Here is a 20,735-nt window from a genome sequence, read left to right on the forward strand (position 1 = left end):
TGACCATAGGTGAGGATAGGGACCTAGATCATGGTGATCAGTTGAAAGCTCCTTGTACCCGAAATATTGTCCTTTTGGTCATAACCCAAAGCTCATGACCATAGGTGAGGATAGGGACCGAGATCATGGTGATTGGTTGAACGCTCCTGGTACCCGAGATCTTGTCCTTTCGGTCATAACCCAAAGCTCATGACCATAGGGACCTAGATCGTGGTGATTGGTTAAAAGCTCTTTGTACCTGTGATCTTGTCCTATCGATCATAACCCAAAGATCATGACCATAGGGATCTAGATCGTGGTGATTGGTTGAAAGCTCCTTGTACCCGTGATCTTGTCCTTTCAGTCATAACCCAAAGCTCATGACCATAGGTGAGGATAGGGACCTAGATCATGGTGATCAGTTGAAAGCTCCTTGTACCCGAAATATTGTCCTTTTGGTCATAACCCAAAGCTCATGACCATAGGTGAGGATAGGGACCGAGATCGTGGTGATTAGTTGAACGCTCCTGGTACCCGTGATCTTGTCCTTTCGGTCATAACCCAAAGCTCATGACCATAGGGACCTAGATCGTGGTGATTGGTTAAAAGCTCCTTGTACCTGTGATCTTGTCCTATCGGTCATAACCCAAAGATCATGACCATAGGGATCAGATCGTGGTGATTGGTTGAAAGCTCCTTGTGCCTGTGATCTTGTCCTTTCAGTCATAACCCAAAGCTCATGACCATAGGTGAGGATAGGGACCTAGACCGTGGTGATCAGTTAAAAGCTCCTTGTAAATTATAAATAAATGGGTTATACTTGTATAGCGCTTTTCTACCTTCAAGGTACTCAAAGCGCTTTGACAGTATTTCCACATTCACCCATTCACACACTGATGGCGGGAGCTGCCATGCAAGGCGCTAACCAGCAGCCATCAGGAGCAAGGGTGAAGTGTCTTGCCCAAGGACACAAGGGATGTGACTAGGATGGTAGAAGGTGGGGATTGAACCCCAGTAACCAGCAACACCCCGATTGCTGTCACAGCCACTCTACCAACTTCGCCACGCCGTCCCCATCCCGTGATCTTGTCCTTTCGGTCATAACCCAAAAATCATGACCATAGGGATCTAGATTGTGGTGATTGGTTGAAAGCTCTTTGGACCCGTGTTCTTGTACTTTCGGTCATAACCCAAAACTCATGACCATAGGGGAGGATAGGGATCTAGATCGTGGTGATTGGTTAAAAGCTCCTTGTACCCGTGATCTTGTCCTTTTGGTCATAACCCAAAGATCATGACCATAAGGATCTAGATTGTGGTGATCGGTTAAAAGCTCCTTGTACCCGTGATCTTGTCCTTTCGGTCATAACCCAAAGATCATGACCATAGGGATCTAGATTGTGGTGATCGGTTAAAAGCTCCTTGTACCCATGATCTTGTCCTTTCGGTCATAACCCAAAGATCATGACCATAGGGATCTAGATTGTGGTGATTGGTTGAAAGCTCATTGGACCCGTGTTCTTGTACTTTCGGTCATAACCCAAAGATCATGACCATAAGGATCTAGATTGTGGTGATCGGTTAAAAGCTCCTTGTACCCGTGATCTTGTCCTTTCGGTCATAACCCAAAGATCATGACCATAGAGATCTAGATTGTGGTGATTGGTTGAAAGCTCCTTGGACCCGTGTTCTTGTACTTTCGGTCATAACCCAAAACTCATGACCATAGGTGAGGATAGGGATCTAGATCGTGGTGATCGGTTAAAAGCTCCTTGTACCCGTGATCTTGTCCTTTCGGTCATAACCCAAAGCTAATGACCATAGGTGAGGATGGGAACGTAGATCGACCGGTAAATTGAGAGCTTTGCCTTCCGGCTCAGCTCCTTTTTCACCACAACGGATCGATACAGCGTCCGCATTACTGAAGACGCCGCACCGATCCGCCTGTCGATCTCACGATCCACTCTTCCCTCACTCGTGAACAAGACTCCGAGGTACTTGAACTCCTCCACAACAGGAGTGTATTTTGTATTTCTTGTGTGTTTTTTTTAAGCTTGTGATTTTAACCTTGATGTCCTCTCTGTGGGTTTCCCATTCCATTTTGAGTCAATGTTAATGAAAAAAAAACACAAGGTCAAAACATTGCAAATTTCGCCACAACTTTCTAAAAACAAACAAAATCCTGTGGTTGACAATGAAAGTTGTCCTACACAAGGTGAGTGATGAGGGTGTGTACCTTGTGAACGCTGCCGGGCTCCTCCAGCCAGGCCAGGTTCATCTCCTCCACGTAGCTGCCGCCGGTGCCGTTAGGAAACGCTTCTGCGGCCACGCGGGAATTTTGCCGGCGAGCCAATTCAAGCGCCCTGCCGTCTCGCCGGACGGGCTGGGTTCCGGACACGGACGTCGTCCTGACCGACTGCGCGGCGGTCCGGGGTCGGAGCCTCGCGGCCGCCGTGCTCAGCAGGCGATGCATGGCGTCGCGCGGTCACTGAGGAGGACCCTCTCTGAGGCGGGCCGGTCCTCCTGATGCTGCGAGCGCCACATGCGAACACGTGACATCAGCGATGACGCAATGCAAACACCTGAACAATGCTGGCTGAAGAAGACGTCGCAAGACAAGTTTGAACTCTTACTAGGATTTAGCTTCTGGCAGGCGTGTAATAAGTGACATCAAAAACAACCATTAAGCGTTTGCTCTTGTTTGCTTACGTGTGACGTCACTTTTAAGGCAAGTCTACGTGCACTCCCGCTGTGTTCCACCAGGGGCGCAGCTGGCCACCTTGTGACACGGCTGAACAAGCGGCGACACGTCAATTGACGTTCCCCCCGGGCGTCACCGTGCACGTGAAGGAGGAGGATACACAGCCGAGAGTGTCGAAATAAGTTCTTTTTACAACTTTTCAGCCAACTTTCATTCAGCGACACGTTGAAACAAAACTTCATTAGTCGGCCGTCTAATCAATGAGACGCTAAGCTAGCATGCTCGCTAACTAAAGACTTCGAATGTTCTCTTACCTGTGAGTGAGTGTGAGAGAGAGAGAGAGAGATAGTGATCGAGAGAATCCCGCCGCCTCCACCTTGCGTGTGTGCGCGCGCACCCGCGCGCTCCCCGGGGTCTAAGGACGTCACTTGAGCCGTGACGTCACCAGCTTTAGCTTGAGAAAAGCTCAAAGGTGCGAATGTTAAAAAAAAAACACAAATTAGAAGAGACAAGTGAGCACTAACTCATTAAATATGAATGACGTGTGAATTTAGTAAACATGAACTAGTGTGGGTAATAATTCAAACATACCGAAAGTGCAAGTTGTGTTAGCAGTCGTTTAAATGTGCCGAGTCAGCAGGGTTGATTTTTGACAGCTTGCAATTCTGTGTAGTCGCATTTCAAATATTTCCAGTGAAACTCTTTGCAAATGACGAGAGCTGCTGTCTGCGTGCTCCTTTTATTGGTAAATACTCACATGTTCGATATATTCATATGGTAATCATAAGACTGGATGCACATCATCATCATCATCATTAGTAAGAAAACACTTTCACTTTGTGTCCGCTCACACTGAGGATAGGAAATACTCCCAACTTTTCATGAACTAAGTGTCAAACAAATATTAAATATGAAATCAAACATTCAAGTTGAGTTCTGACATGTTTAGTTTAGCAAAAAAATGAAGGAGATAAAAAGTGTTTTGCTGCTGGATTGGTGAAAGGTCGCCCCCTGCAGGAGCTTCTTAGGAACTTGTTGACACGAACCTCTCAGGTCCAAATAATGACCAAATATTAGAATATTTTACATTTATCCATTCAAATATTATAAATAAATAGCAAGCCGCATGAGGTGCAAATATATATACAAAATAAAATAATTACAAGTACACACAGTCCTGTTTCAAATGGAAAACTTGCATCAGTGCACTTCAGTACTGTGTACAGTTGACCTACTTACTGAGTGTGTGAGTACTGACAGTGTGACACTTGTGACACACTAATGTACTCAAAAGACAAAGTGTAAGTACACAAGTGTGACACATGTATGTACTCCAAAGACTAAGTGTAAAGTGTGACACACTTATGTACTTACAAGACTAAGTGTAAGTATACAAGTGTGACACACCTATGTACTTACAAGACTAAGTGTAAGTATACAAGTGTGACACACTTATGTACTCCAAAAACTAAGTGTAAGTACACACGTGTGACACACTTATTTACTTAAAAGACTAAGTGTAAGTACACAAGTGTGACACACTTACAATATGTACTTCAAAGATTAATGGCACACTTATGTACTCAGAAGATTAAGTGTGAGTACACAAGTGTGACACATTTATGCACTCCAAAGACTAAGTGTAAAGTGTGACACACTTATGTACTTAAAAGACTAAGTGTAAGTACAAAAGTGTGGCACACTTATGTACTTAAAAGACTAAGTGTAAGTACACAAGTGTGACACACTTATGACACACTAAGACTAAGAGTAAGTACACAAGTGTGACACACTTATGTACTTAAAAGACTAAGTGTAAGTACACAAGTGTGACACACTTATGTACTTCAAAAACTAAGTTTAAATACACAAGTGTGACACACTCATGTACTCCAAAAAACTAAGTGTAAGTACACAAGTGTGACACATTTATGCACTCCAAAGACTAAGTGTAAAGTGTGACACACTTATGTACTTAAAAGACTAAGTGTAAGTACAAAAGTGTGACACACTTATGTACTTAAAATACTAAGTGTAAGTACACAAGTGTGACACACTTATGTACTTCAAAAACTAAGTTTAAATACACAAGTGTGACACACTCATGTACTCCAAAAACTAAGTGTAAGTACACAAGTGTGACACACTTATGTACTTCAAAGACTAAGTATAAGTACAAAAGTGTGACACACTTATGTACTTAAAAGAATAAGTGTAAGTACACAAGTGAGACACACGTATGTACTCCAGAGACTAAGTGTAAAGGGTGACACACTTATGTACTTCAAAGAATAAGTGCAAGTACACAAGTGTGACACACTTATGTACTCAAAACACTAAGTGTAAGTATACAAGTGTAACACACTTCAAAAAGTAAGTGTAAGTACAGAAGTGCACTAATTAAGACATAACCAAAAATATGATGAAATACAAATAAGGAAATGGACTTGTTAGTGTTTGTTGACATTGTGTGAGAATTACAATCATGTTTGTTGGGGTCCAAAAAGGAGTCATGTTGTGTCCTCAGCAGCATCCTAGCATCCTTGCACACTACTAACTAGTAAACAAAGTACAAAAAGGCGCAAGCAGCAGTTTGGTCCAAAAAGGGAAAAAAGGAGGACGACACCCACGTGACGTGACTTCATGCACTGAAACGCCATCACCGCACAACAGCTGACACCATCAACCGTCGCCACGACGACGCCATACAACGTTAGCATGCTGCATGTGAGAGCTGCGAGCGGGCGGGGCAACGACACGCCGGAGGGGAGGTGTCAAGATGATGTCACACGTGTCGGAGGAGGAGCCATGCTGGTCACAGGAAGTAGTAGTAGTAGTAGTAGTAGTAGTAGAAGAAGAAGTAGAGCACCACGACACGCTGCAGCCACAATACACAACAATGGAGGCTTCTTTTGACGGGGGAGGGGCGAGAGACATTGAAGTTCAGTCTGTGGTCCTCATGGTGGAGAGAGAGGAAGTCAGGTGGTCGTGAAGGACGGGACAATACCCCCACCCCACCCCACCCACCCACCCTCTCTGCGCTGGCGCCGCCTCTCAGTGTTGTCGTCAGCAGCACATCCCTGATGACACACACACACACACACACACACACACACACACACACACACACACACACACACACACACACACACACACACACACACACACACACACACACACACACACACACACACACACACACACACTTTTAGAAATGACAAAACTCACCTACAGCTTTCCCTTCACTGGAAGCATAACAACTTACAACTACTGGTACAAGTAATGATAGAAGCACAACATCCACACCAGGACTCATAACATACTACCAGGAGAACATTCTATCAGAGCGCTCTACCAGGAGAACAGTGTACCAGGAGAACATTCTATCAGGAGAACATCCTATCAGGAGTGTTCTACCAGGATAACATACTACCAGGAGAATATTCTACCAGGAAAACATTTTACCAAGAGAACATTCTATCAGGAAAGCGTTCTACCAGGATAATATACTACCATGAGAAAATTCTATCAGGAGGGCTTTCTACCAGGAGATCAATTCACAAGGACAACATCCTACCAGGAAAATATTCTACCAGGAGAACATCCTATCAGGAGAGCATTCTACCAGGATAACATACTACCAGGAGAACATTTTACCAAGAAAACATTCTATCAGGAAAGTGTTCTACCAGGATAACGTATTACCACAAGAACATTAGATCAGGAGAGCGTTCTACCAGGAGAACAATTCACAAGGAGAACATACTACCAGGAAACTATTCTACCAGGAGAACATCCTATCAGGAGAGTGTTCTACCAGGTTAACATACTACCAGGAGAATATTCTACCAAGAGAACTTTTTTATCAGGAGAGCGTTCTACCAGGATAACATACTACCAGGAGAATATTCTACCAGGAGAACATTTTACCAAGAAAACATTCCATCAGGAAAGTGTTCTACCAGGATAACGTATTGCCACAAGAACATTCGATCAGGAGAGCGTTCTACCAGGAGAACAGAGTACCAGGAGAACAATTCACAAGGAGAACATACTACCAGGAAACTATTCGATCAGGAGAGCGTTCTACCAGGAGAACAGTGTACCAGGAGAACAATTCACAAGGAGAACATACTACCAGGAAACTATTCTACCAGGAGAACATCCTATCAGGAGAGTGTTCTACCAGGATAACATACTACCAGGAGAATATTCTACCAAGAGAACATTTTTATCAGGAGAGCGTTCTACCAGGCTAACATACTACCAGGAGAATATTCTACCAAGAGAACATTTTTATCAGGAGAGCGTTCTACCAGGATAACATACTACCAGGAGAATATTCTACCAAGAGAACATTCTATCAGGATAACATACTACCACGAGAACATTCTATCAAGAGAGCATTCTACCAGGAGAACAGTGTACCAGGAGAACAATTCACAAGGAGAACATACTACCAGGAAAATATTCTACCAAGAGAACATCCTATCAGGAGAGCATTTTACCAAGAAAACATTCTATCATGAAAGCGTTATATCAGGATAACATACTACCACAAGAACATTCTATCAGGAGAGCGTTCTACCAGGAGAACAGTGTACCAGGAGAACAGTGTACCAGGAGAACAATTCACAAGGAGAACATACTACCAGGAAAATATTCTACCAAGAGAACATCCTATCAGGAGAGCATTCTATCAGGAGAGCATTCTATCAGGAGAGCATTCTATCAGGATCACATACTACCAGAAGAATATTCTACCAGGAGAACATTTTACCAAGAAAACATTCTATCAGGAAAGTGTTCTACCAGGAGAACATTCTATCAGGAGAGTGTTCTACCAGGAGAACAATTTACAAGAAGAACATACTACCAGGAGAATATTCTACCAGAAGAACATCCTATAAGGAGAGCATTCTATCAGAAAAGCATTCTACCAGGATAACATTCTACTAGGAGAACATTCTACCAGGAGCGTTCTATCAAAAGAGCGCGTTCTACCTGGAAAACATCCTAACAAGAGACCGTTTTACCGGGACAGCATTTCCCCAAGAAAACATTCTACCAGGAGAACATTTTACAAGGAAAACATTCAATCAGGAGAACATTCTACCAGGAGCGTTCTATCAAAAGAGCGCGTTCTACCTGGAAAACATCCTAACAAGAGACCGTTTTACCGGGACAGCATTTCCCCAAGAAAACATTCTACCAGGAGAACATTTTACAAGGAAAACATTCAATCAGGAGAACATTCTACCAGGAAAACATTCAACCGGGAGAGCATTCTACCAGGAGAGCATTCTGCCAGTACACCGTTCCACCAAGACAGCATTCTACCGAGACAGTGTTCTACCAGGTGTAAGTTTGACCAGGAAAGCATTCTACCAGAAGACGAGGAGAGTATTCTTCCAGTACACCGTTCCACCAAGACAGCATTCTACCGAGACAGTGTTCTACCAGGTGTAAGTTTGACCAGGAAAGCATTCTACCAGAAGACGAGGAGAGTATTCTTCCAGAAGAGTGTAAGAACATTCGATCAAGAGAACTTTCCACCAGGAGAAAGTTCTACCAAGAGAGTGTTCTAAGGGGAAAATGTTCAACCTTAGAGAACATGACCAAGAGCGCGTTCTACCGGAGAATTTGTGAGAATAGAGTGAAGAAATGATACATTTGTAACTTATTTCTGCTCCTTTTCCTTGATATTTTACTTTAATGTTATGTTGATTTGATTTACTTTGATTTAAATCCTTAGATTTTTTTATGAATGAAATAAATTAACGAACATTGTACTGTTCTACCAGGACCTTAAAGGCCTACTGAAATGAAATGTTTTTATTTAAACGGGGATAGCAGATCCATTCTATGTGTCATACTTGATCATTTCGCGATATTGCCATATTTTTGCTGAAAGGATTTAGTATAGAACATCGACGATAAAGTTGCAACTTTTGCTCGCTGATAAAAAAAAAAGCCTTGCCTGTACCGGAAGTAGCGTGACGTCACCGAAGGAAGGACTTCTCACAATTCCCCGTTGTTTACAATGGAGCGAGAGAGATTCGGACCGAGAAAGCGACGATTACCCCATTAATTTGAGTGAGGATGAAAGATTCGTGGATGAGGAACGTTAGCGTGAAGGATTAGAATGCAGTGCAAGACATATATTTTTTCGCTCTGACCGTAACTTAGGTACAAGCTGGCTCATTGGATTCCACACTCTCTCCTTTTTCTACTGTGGATCACGGATTTGTATTTTAAACCACCTCGGATACTATATCCTCTTGAAAATGAGAGTCGAGAACGCGAAATGGACATTCACAGTGACTTTTATCCCCACGACAATACATTGGTGAAACACTTTAGCTACGAGCTAACGTGATAGCATCGTGCTTAAACTGCATATAGAAACTAAATAAATAAATCCCTGACTGGAAGGATAGATAGAAAATCAACAATACTATTAAACCATGGACAGGTTAATGCTTTCCAGGCTGGCGAAGGTTAACAATGCTGTTGCTAACGACGCCATTGAAGCTAACTTAGCAACCGGACCTCACAGAGCTATGCTAAAAACATTAGCGCTCCACCTACGCCAGCCAGCCCTCATCTGCTCATCAACACCCATGCTCACCTGCGTTCCAGCGATCGACGATGCGACGAAGGACTTCACGCGATCACAGATGCGGTTGGCGGCCCGGAGACGGAGGAAGTTAAAGGCCTACTGAAAGCCACTACTAGCGACCACGCAGTCTAATAGTTTATATATCAATGATGAAATCTTAACATTGCAACTCATGCCAATACGGCCGGGTTAACTTATAAAGTGACATTTTAAAATTCCCGCCACACTTCCGGTTGAAAAACTCCTTTGGATATGATTTATGCGCGTGACGTCACAAAATCCACGGAAGTGGTTGGACCCCATCGGACCCGATACAAAAACCTCTAGTTTTCTTCGACAAAATTCCACAGTATTCTGGACATCTGTGTTGGTGAATCTTTTGCAATTTGTTTAATGAACAATGGAGGCTGCAAAGAAGAAAGTTGTAGGTGGGATCGATCGGTGTATTAGCGGCTAAGTACAATACTTACAGCAACACAACAAGGACTACTTACCCTGATAGCAGACGCCTAGCCGATGCTTGCCGCCAAACCCACGGATGAAGTCCTTCGTCGCGCCGTCGATCGCTGGAACGCAGGTGAGCACGGGTGTTGATGAGCAGATGAGGGCTGGCTGGCGTAGGTGGAGCGCTAATGTTTTTATCATAGTTCTGTGAGGTCCGGTTGCTAAGTTGCTAAATTAGCCTTAGCGTCGTTAGCAACAGCATAGTTAAGCCTTACCAGGCTGAGAATTTTTAACCGTGTAGTTACATGTACATGGTTTAATAGTATTGTTGATCTTCTGTCTATCCTTCCAGTCAGGGGTTTATTTATTTTGTTTCTATCTTCATTTGAGAACGATGCTATCACGTTAGCTCAGTAGCTAAGTGTGTCACCGATGCATTGTCGTGGAGATAAAAGTCACTTTAAATGTCCATTTCGCGTGCTTGACTCTCATTTTCAAGAGGATATAGTATCCGAGGTGGTTTAAAATACAAATCCGTGATCCACAATAGAAAAAGGAGAGTGTGGAATCCAATGAGCCAGCTTGTACCTAAGTTACGGTCAGAGCGAAAAAAGATACGTCCATCACTGCCTCTCAAGTCCTTCACTGTAACGTTCCTCATCTACGAATCTTTCATCCTCGCTCAAATTAATGGGGTAATCGTCGCTTTCTCGGTCCGAATCTCTCTCGCTCCATTGTAAACAAAGGAAAATTGTGAGGATATTGCCTCCTCTGACGTCACGCTACTTCCGGTACAGGCAAGGCTTTTTTTTTATCAGCGAGCAAAAGTTGCGAACTTTATCGTCGATTTTCTCTACTAAATCCTTTCAGCAAAAATATGGCAATATCGCGAAATGATCAAGTATGACACATAGAATGGATCTGCTATTCCCGTTTAAATAAATAAATAAAAATTTCAGTAGGCCTTTAAGGTGAGTTCGGCGGCTAGCGCGTCTGCTATCCATCTCTCAGTCCTCCTGGCTGTGTTGCTGTAGTCCGCCGCTAATACACCGATCCCACCTACAACTGTCTTATTGTTCATTAAGCAAATTGCAAAAGATTCACCAACACAGATGTCCAGAATACTGTGGAATTATGAGATGAAAACAGAGCTATTTTGTATTGTTTTCAATGGGGTACCGATACTTCTGTTTCACTGGTTACGTCACGCGCATAAGTCATCATCCAAAGACGTTTTCAACCGGAAGTTTAACGGGAAATTTAAAATGTCACTATATAAGTTAACCCGGCCGTATTGGCATGTGTTGCAATGTTAAGATTTCATCATTGATATATAAACTATCAGACTGTGTGGTCGGTAGTAGTGGCTTTCAGTAGGCCTTTAAAATGAATCATCTTTTGTGGGTCATGTATGTAATAACCTCATGGAGCCACAAGAGGGAGACTACAGCTGTTGTCATGAAGACAGGAGTACCTCAGGCCTGCAGGGGGGCGGCCGGCGCTCCAGAGCAGTGGAAGTGGACGTTCTGCCAACGACTGTCGCGACGTTGCCACACCCTGGTCTCTTCCGATTGGCTGGAGCGAGGGCGACCCTGCGCATCCACAAACTGCGTGAGGCGGATGTACGCGATGCAGGCGCCGTCGTCTCCGATCATGTGCACGTGCGGGTTGAGGATGGTGGTGTGGATGGGCTTGCTGTTCTTGGCCAGGACTGACGGAGGAAAAGAGGGCGGAGCCTTGGCATCACCTTGGCGGGACAAGGAGCCATGTTGTGTTTGAGTCTTACGGTTGTCAAAGTAGAAACGGTGGAAGTCCATCCCCTCCACCAGGTTGCCCAGACCCTCAGGCTCAAAGGAGGTCAGGCCGGGGTCACAAATCTTCCTGAAAAATAATACATGCTGTTAAAAATGAATATCAAGAGTATCTTCCACGTCTATTTACACGATTTCAAATGTTGAAAATGTGTTAGTGTGTACATTCTTCAAGTAAGTAGTAAATAGTAAAAAAGTGTTTGTGTACCTTTTAAGTGTATTTGTAGGATTTCACATGTTAAAAAGGAATACGAATTGTGTGAAAATGTACGTTGTAAGTTTATTTGTACAATTGTAAGTGTAAAATGTTTTAAAAATTAATATAAAATGTGTACGTTTGAAGTGTATTTGTATGATTTTCAATGTTAAAAATAAATACAAATGTATTAGTTTATGTTCTCAGTGTATGTCTATGATTTTTAATTTAAAAAATAAATACTATTTTTAAAGTGTACTTTTTTAGTGTATAATAAATGTATTATACACTGTATTTGTATTGTGTGAAAACGGGCCGGATGGAAAATCTTAAAGGGCTTCAAGTGTATTTGTATGATTTTACATGTTAAAAATGAATACAAATGAGTTAGAATGTACAATAAGTGTATTTGTATGATTTTAAATGTTAAAAAATGAATAGGCATGACTTAGAATGTACCCTAAGTGTAATTGTATGATTGTAAATGTTAAAAATGAATAACAAAGTTAGAACATACACACTTATGTGTATCTGTCTTATTTTACATTTTACAAATGAATAAAAATGAGTTAGAATGTACACTTTTAAGTGTATTTGTATGATTTCACATGTTAAAAAGGAATACGAAATGTATGAAAATGTACATTGTAAGTGTATTTGTACAATTGTGAGTGTAAAATGTTTTAAAAATTAATATAAAATGTGAATGTTTTAAGTGTATATTTGTATGATTTTCAATGCTAAAAAAAAAACCAAATGTATTAAAGTGTATGTTCTCAGTGTATGTCTAAGATTTTTAATTTAATAAAATACTATTGTTAAAGTGTACTTTTTTTGTGTATAATAAATATGTGTTTGTGTACCTATTAAGTGTATTTGTATTTTATAAAAACGGGCCGGATGCAAAATCTTAAAGGGCTTTAAGTGTATCTGTATGATTTTACATGTTAAAAATGAATACAAATGAGTTAGAATGTACAATAAGTGTATTTGTATGATTTTAAATGTTAAAAATGAATAGGCATGATTTAGAATGTACCCTAAGTGTATTTGTATGATTTTAAAGGTTGAAAATTAATAACAAAGAGTTAGAATGTACACTCTTACGTGTATTTGTCTTATATTACATTTTACAAATTAATACAAATTTTAGAATGTACACTTTTAAGGGTATTTGTATGATTTCACATGTTAAAAAGGAATACGAAATGTATGAAAATGTACATTGTAAGTGTATTTGTACAATTGTGAGTGTAAAATGTTTTAAAAATTAATATAAAATGTGATTATTTTAAGTGTATATTTGTATGATTTTCAATGTTAAAAATGAATACAAATGTATTAAAGTGTATGTTCTCAGTGTATGTCTAAGATTTTTAATTTAATAAAATACTATTGTTAAAGTGTACTTTTTTTAGTGTATAATAAATATGTGTTTGTGTACCTATTAAGTGTATTTGTATTTTATAAAAACGGGCCGGATGCAAAATCTTAAAGGGCTTTAAGTGTATTTGTATGATTTTACATGTTAAAAATGAATACAAATGAGTTAGAATGTACAATAAGTGTATTTGTATGATTTTAAATGTTAAAAATGAATAGGCATGATTTAGAATGTACCCTAAGTGTATTTGTATGATTTTAAAGGTTAAAAATGAATAACAAAGAGTTAGAATGTACACTCTTCCGTGTATATGTCTTATTTTACATTTTACAAATTAATACAAATGAGTTAGAATGTACACTTTTAAGGGTATTTGTATGATTTCACATGTTAAAAAGGAATACGAAATGTATGAAAATGTACATTGTAAGTGTATTTGTACAATTGTGAGTGTAAAATGTTTTAAAAATTAATATAAAATGTGATTATTTTAAGTGTATATTTGTATGATTGTCAATGTTAAAAATAAATACAAATGTATTAAAGTGTATGTTCTTAGTGTATGTCTATGATTTTTAATTTTTTTCAAATAAATACTATTGTTAAAGTGTACTTTTTTTAGTGTATAATAAATGTATAATACACTGTATTTGTATTGTATGAAAACAGGGCGGATGGAAAATCTTAAAGGGCTTTAAGTGTATTTGTATGATTTTACATGTTAAAAATGAATACAAATGATTAGAATGTGCAATAAGTGTATTTGTATGATTTTATGTCAAAAATGAATAGGCATGAGTTAGAATGTACCCCAAGTGTATTTGTATGATTTTAAATGTTAAAAATGAATAACAGTTAGAATGTACACTCTTACGTGTATTTGTCTTATTTTACAAATGAATAAAAATGAGTTAGAATGTACACTTTTAAGTGTATTTGTATGATTTTAAATGTTAAAAATGAATAACAAAGAGTTAGAATGTACACTCTTGACGTGTATTTGTATGATTTAAAATTTTACAAATAAATAAAATAAGTTAGAATGTACACTAAGTGTATTTGTATGATTTGTAATTTTACAAAGGAATAAAATAAGTTAGAATGTACATTTTCAACAGTATTGTGTGATTTTAAATCTTACAAATGAACAAAAATGTGTTTGAAATGTACACATGAAGTGTATTTGTATGATTTTAAATGTAAAACATGTACTAAAGTGTACATTTTAGGTGCATAATTTTTTAAAGGCAGTACAGTCCAATCTGCCTGCCGTGCTTTTAAAAGTGTAATTACTCTCTAATCTTCTGAGCGCACGACAATCACTTTAATGGTTTGCTAATGGAGTCCAATCCCGACAGTTAACCCCATCCTCCCTCTATTGTGCTCTACCCAGCAGGAGGAACTCACGAGTAGGCGTCAAAGTCGCCGTTGTTGACAGCTTCGATGAGTTGCTCCGTGATCTTGATGATTTCCTGCTTGCGAGCTGCGAGGACACAAGTAGGACAGGAGGGTGAAGATGACGATGACATCACAGTGGAGGGGGAGATGGGAAAAGTCACAACTCACCTGACAGCTTGTTAGACATTTTCAACTACCTCCTCACTACTTCCTCAGAACCTTAACACCCTCCTCATCCTCACAATGCCCCGCTAAAGTCCAGCTGCAGGGAGAGTGGCTCGCCCGCCGCCAGCTGTTACATTGCTCGCCCGAGCCACTGGGAGGGAGGCTTAGCTCGCTCTGGTCCTTCCCCTCTCTCCTCCCCCTCAGACAGGACGTTTACATTAGGGAGGAGCATCTAATGGCCACTAGGGGGCGTCAAAACTCTGTCTCCTTCATTTATCTTCTACAGCTTTAACACCCACTTTAGCTGGCTTCTTTTACATGTGCTCCAATGGACCACTTCAAAAGTATACTGTGCGATGTAAAGCAGTGTTCCTAACCCTAGGGGCGGGGCTCTGTGTGGGGGCGCGAGTGCCCCCTTTCTCAGCTGTGGTCCGTATGGACCCGGAGCAGTACTCAGTTGTAATACACTTTTCCACCACTTGTGGCAGTAATGACAATCTCAAACAAACAGAAGAAGTGCAAACATTATGACTAAAAGGGTGAAGCTGTATTTTCATTTGCACTTGGACAGTTTAGATAACATGTTCCGTGACATGTTCGTGTGTCCTCAATTGTTCTCAATTGCTCTGTTTGTTGTTATTCTTAACGTTGCTGGGACGGGTTTGGTTTTGAAATTGGATTGCATTATTGTGGTATTGTTGTGTATTGTTTTGTTGATTGATTAATAAATTCATTAAAAAATAAATTTAAAAAATAAATAAATAAATATTTACTGAATTTAATACCAAATTCCCTTATTTTAAATTGAATAAATACCCATTTATTGATATAATCTGAGATTGAGTCATCGTCTTCAATATCATTTATTATGGTTTTAATTTTATTGCAATAATCCTTGTTTCGTCACAAACTGGCGTTACATTTCCAGTAGTTTTTATTTCTCATGTCTTTAACGGTAGGCCCTATTATTAAAGTAATAAAGCAGTGGTCAGTTAAGGGTGCTTTTGTAATCAAAGTATAGATGTGGACTTGTGTATATTATCACTAACTAACCAGTAGTCTAGTCTCGACTTGTTTCGCCCATTCGGTTTAATCCATGTATAATTTTTGATATTGGGATTTAAAATCCTCCATATGTCTAATAAATTGTTGTCCTAAAAAAAAACAAAAAAAAAACAACAACAAAAAAACATATATTTATTATTAATTGAATCTATTTATTTTAGCATAACATCATATTTTCAGGGCTAATGAATTTAAGCCGCACCCAATAAATTTGATAAGAAATAAATACATTAGCGGCACAGATATATACCGGTATGAAATATTTTGTAACACAGCAGTAAAACGGCTGATCAAACAAAACAGAGGTCATCGTCATGGACCCACTAGCTGCGGAAGCTAGCTCTCAAATCAGCTAAACAGACTCAGTAACTCCACGGTGACGTTTTGGTGAATTTACGAAACTGAAACAATAGTAATAGAATGCCTTTGTACCGTATTTCCTTGAATTGCCGTCGGGAATATAGTATTCGCCTGCCTAGAATTACAGCCGGGTCAAACTCGTTTCGCAAAATAATTAGTGCATGCTTGACACTTCCGCCGGGTCAAATATGAGTCATTAAATGAATCCCGCCTCCTGGTGGTAGAGGGCGCTAGTGATCCTTCTTGCGACTACCAGTACTGCAGAAGACTGGTGCTGCAGAAGAAGACAACAAGCAGCAAGCTGAGCAGCGATTGTTTGCTTGCACTTTTACCATGGAGGATTACATATCTAAAATAAAACAGTTTTCTGAACTGGACTTTCAATCGAAGCAGGAGGTAATAATTAAACGAATATCTCCAGAGACTTTTAAAACTGAAGAAAGATAAGGAAGACTGCCTTTGATCAGAAGCAGCTGCACATGGACATCATTTATAAGTAAAGGTAAGACCATGATAACGTTTTTTTTTATTAAATGTGCTTTTCATGATAAGGTAAGCGCCGGAGTGAGAAGAGGTTTTAAAATACTTAGCGCATGCTTGCCCATCCCGCATGCTTTTGGTAAGCGCAGGAGTGGGAAGAGGTTTTAAATTAATTAGCGCCCCTGCGGCTTTTCAAGGAAATACGGTAAGTTAACATTAACGCAGATGCTAAACTAAAAGTGTTAGCATATTTGCTAATACTAACGACGCTAGCTTGATGAAAACCATTAAATCACTTCTACAGACATCACACATGGGACGGTTGAGTAATTATGAATTGTTTTGGTTATATTGTAAAACTTACAAACGTTGCTTGGAGTGACGAGTGAAGAATATTTTTGAGCAAAAATGCTACGAACAAATACTTGTGGTTCAAGGAGCGAAACAGGAAATATATTTTCACGTCACAGCACCTGCAGTGAGCGAACTCGTCCAATAGATGGCGCCGGTGTTCTATGAAAAATATTTGTTGAATACAAAACATTGTAGCCGTTAACGAAGAAAAATCTGCAAATTAGTCGCACTGTTTTATAAGCCGCAGGGTTCAAAGCGCTGGAACAAAGTAGCGCCTTAATATGGTAATCGTCCGTAAAAAAAAAATTTTGTCAAATATTTATGAGTCCCATCTTATGCAGTATATTTGGTTAGTACTTATTTTTCTAATTAGCCTGACCAAAGTCTCAGGTTTATGTGTTGAATAAAAAATATTTGTTATTAAGACATGCTTCCATATCATTTGACAATGTTTATCCTGTTATACTGTAAGTAGGTTAGATATTAGGGATGTCCGATAATATCGGCCTGCCGATATTATCGGCCGATAAATGCGTTAAAATGTAATATCGGAAATTATCAGTATCGGTTTTTTTATTATCTGTATCTGGTTTTTTTTTTATTAAATCAACATAAAAAACACAAGATACACTTACAATTAGTGCACCAACCCAAAAAACCTCCCTCCCCCATTTCTTTCTGTTATCAATATTCTGGTTCCTACATTATATATCAATATATATCAATACAGTCTGCAAGGGATACAGTCCGTAAGCACACATGATTGTGCGTGCTGCTGCTCCACTAATAGTACTAACCTTTAACAGTTAATTTTACTCATTTTCATTAATTACTAGTTTCTATGTAACTGTTTTTATATTGTTTTACTTTCTTTTTTATTCAAGAAAATGTTTTTAATTTAGTTATCTTATTTTATTATTATTTTTTAAAAAGTACCTTATCTTCACCATACATTGTTGTCCAAATTAGGCATAATAATGTGTTAATTCCACGACTGCATATATCGGTTGATATCGGTATCGGTTGATATCGGTATCGGTAATTAAAGAGTTGGACAATATCGGAATATCGGATATCGGCAAAAAGCCATTATCGGACATCCCTATTAGATATAGTTATTAAACATGATTTAAATCAAGAGTACAATGAATAATTCAGTGTTAATATTTCAGTGGGCCCCGGGGCCATCTGTAGTGGAAGAGTTGGGACTTGGTTTCAAAAAAGTTAAGAACTGCTTGTGTAAACCATTGCCAATACTAATGAAAGAAAAGAGGGAATAGTGCCACCTGTGGTAGTGAAGAAACAATGCAAGTAGTCGTCTCTAATAGAGATGGGATTTATGGCTCTTGGAAAGAAGCCAAATCTTGAGGAGCCATTAATTTGAAAGAGTCGTTCAAGAGACTGACAATTATAGTTATTTTTTAAAAAAACAACCTTTACCTTTTTTTTTTTTTTTTATCAAGGAAATAATCATGGACAGCAGTCAAAATGTAAATGTACACCAAAGTGCACTCTATTGGTGGGAATTATTCCAAAATATTCACTGTCATCTTATTTTCCTGGTGTTATCATTTTATTATCCCCATGCTTCGACAGAGATATCCTTATTGTGATATTTCCCTCACCTAAAAAAGACTTTAACTATACAGAAAAAAATGCACAAATAATAAGTAAGAATAAAATGTATATACAAAACATAAAAAATAAAAACCCAGAATAAAAAGCAGGAAATAATACTACCCTACTGTACCTGGTGTATGTACGCTTAAACAACTACTCCACATCAGAACAATAAACCAAAAAAAGTGAATCCAAATACATAAATAAATAAAAAGTAAATCGAAATTTATAAATGAACAAACAAAATAAAAAGTGAATCCAAATGCTGCCATATTTTGAGACTCTGACTAATAGTTTTGTCCAGTCACCAGTCAGGTGACATGCACATGCAGCTTGGGCAACTGCAGATCTGCATGTACTAAAAAATGGCTCCCAACTGGGAATCGATTCTCATTGTTACCGTATTTTCCAGACCATAGGGCGCACCGGATTAAAAGGCGCGTTAAAGGAGTCATATTAGTATTATTATTTTCTAAATGTAAAAGACTTCCTTGTGGTCTACATAACATGTAATGGTGGTTCTTTGCTAAAAATGTTGCATAGATGATGTTTTACACATCATCTTCAAGTCGCTTTCTGACAGTCGCTTCAGGATGCGCCGTTTTGTGGGCGGTCTTATTTACGTGGCTCGCCTTCGACAAAGTCTTCTCCCCGTCATCTTTGTTGTAGCGGTGTAGCGTGCAAGGACGGGAGTGGAAGAAGTGTCAAAAGATGGAGCTAACTGTTTTAATGACATTCACACTTTACTTCAGTCAATAACAGAGCAGCATCTCCTCATCCGTGGCTCACTAGTGAAATGTGTCCCGTGAAAAACCGTCCGACCGGAACTCTCTAATAACTAAAGTTCCTTGGGTGAATAATGTAAACTCACTACACCGGTATGTTTTAGTGCTTTCATGGTGAGTTTACTGACAGATATAAGTAAGAACTTTACACTACTTTACATTAGAAATGGTAACAGTGGAGGATGAATGTCACATAACAAGAAGATAGAGAAAAAGAAGAAGCTTATCGACTAGAGATGTCCGATAATATCGGCCTGCCGATATTATCGGCCGATATATGCGTTAAAATGTAATATCGGAAATTATCGGTATCGGTCTTTTTATTATCGGTATCATTTTTTTTTTTGGTTTTTGGTTTTTTTATTAAATCAACATAAAAAACACAAGATACACTTACAATTAGTGCACCAACCCAAAAAACATCCCTCCCCCATTTACTCATTCACACAAAAGGGTTGTTTCTTTCTGTTATTAATATTCTGCTTCCTACATTATATATCAATATATATCAATACAGTCTGCAAGGGATACAGTCCGTAAGCACACATGATTGTGCGTGCTGCTGGTCCACTAATAGTACTAACCTTTAACAGTTAATTTGACTAATTTTCATTCATTACTAGTTTCTATGTAACTGTTTTTATATTGTTGTACTTTTTTTATTCAAGAAAATGTTTTTAATTTATTTATCTTATTTTACTAATTTTTTTAAAAAGTACCTTATCTTCACCATACCTGGTTGTCCAAATTAGGCATAATAATGTGTTAATTCCACGACTGCATATATCGGTTGATATCGGTATCGGTTGATATCGGTATCGGTAATTAAAAAGTTGGACAATATCGGAATATCGGATATCGGCAAAAAGCCATTATCGGACATCCCTATTATCGACTACGGCGTTGGCACGGACTACAAAGGCGGGCGCGCGGAAAATTTCATGACTTATGCAGATCCCAAATACAGATCAGCAGGTACAAGAAGGTAAGAAACATTTCTTTTGCATAATGTTGTGAAACAAAACGCCAGATAATAATGTCTTACCTTATACACACACACCATAATAATACTCCTATGTTGAAGCACAGTACAATCCATCAAGTGGTGCGGTTTCATAGCTTACCAAAAGTCCTACTAAAACATTTTGATACATTTTTGAGCGACGTGTGTAATGTTCTATATTTTCAATGGAACATATGAAATGTTGGTGTTGTTTATTTGAGTCATATTGCAGTCTACACATATCTCTTATGTGTGACTGCCATCTACCGGTCACACTTATAATTTCACCATGTACCAAATAAAATTGCTTTGAGGTCGGTAAGCACAACCAACATGATTCCGTACATTAGGCGCAGCGGGTTATAAGG

The 20,735-nt window shown here is 39.1% G+C and overlaps 2 protein-coding genes across 16 annotated transcripts in view; both read right to left on the bottom strand.

The window, feature by feature from the left end:
* Positions 1-3,319, bottom strand: part of LOC133638321 (2-oxoglutarate dehydrogenase complex component E1-like) — a 42,934-nt gene extending 39,615 nt beyond the window's left edge. For 2 of the 3 annotated variants that reach the window (XM_062030816.1, XM_062030819.1), the window contains exon 1: positions 2,216-2,882. In XM_062030816.1, coding sequence (XP_061886800.1) covers positions 2,216-2,452 — 237 coding nt within the window. In that variant the 5' untranslated portion in view covers positions 2,453-2,882. Of the gene's footprint in view, positions 1-2,215; positions 2,883-2,994 lie in introns of those variants that run through there. The other variant, XM_062030817.1, reaches the window with a different exon arrangement.
* The window catches only part of LOC133638322 (calcium/calmodulin-dependent protein kinase type II subunit beta), a 67,898-nt gene that overhangs the window by 3,504 nt on the left and 43,659 nt on the right, over positions 1-20,735 (bottom strand). For 12 of the 13 annotated variants that reach the window (XM_062030833.1, XM_062030832.1, XM_062030830.1 and 9 more), the window contains 4 exons: positions 14,545-14,620; positions 11,533-11,627; positions 11,221-11,457; positions 5,701-5,760 (listed from right to left, as the gene is read on the bottom strand). In XM_062030833.1, the coding sequence (XP_061886817.1) occupies positions 11,222-11,457; positions 11,533-11,627; positions 14,545-14,620 (407 nt within the window). In that variant the 3' untranslated portion in view covers positions 5,701-5,760; position 11,221. Of the gene's footprint in view, positions 1-5,700; positions 5,761-11,220; positions 11,458-11,532; positions 11,628-14,544; positions 14,621-20,735 lie in introns of those variants that run through there. The other variant, XM_062030821.1, reaches the window with a different exon arrangement.

Source organism: Entelurus aequoreus, linkage group LG21 (genome assembly GCF_033978785.1).
Source record: "Entelurus aequoreus isolate RoL-2023_Sb linkage group LG21, RoL_Eaeq_v1.1, whole genome shotgun sequence".
Taxonomy (NCBI): domain Eukaryota; kingdom Metazoa; phylum Chordata; class Actinopteri; order Syngnathiformes; family Syngnathidae; genus Entelurus; species Entelurus aequoreus.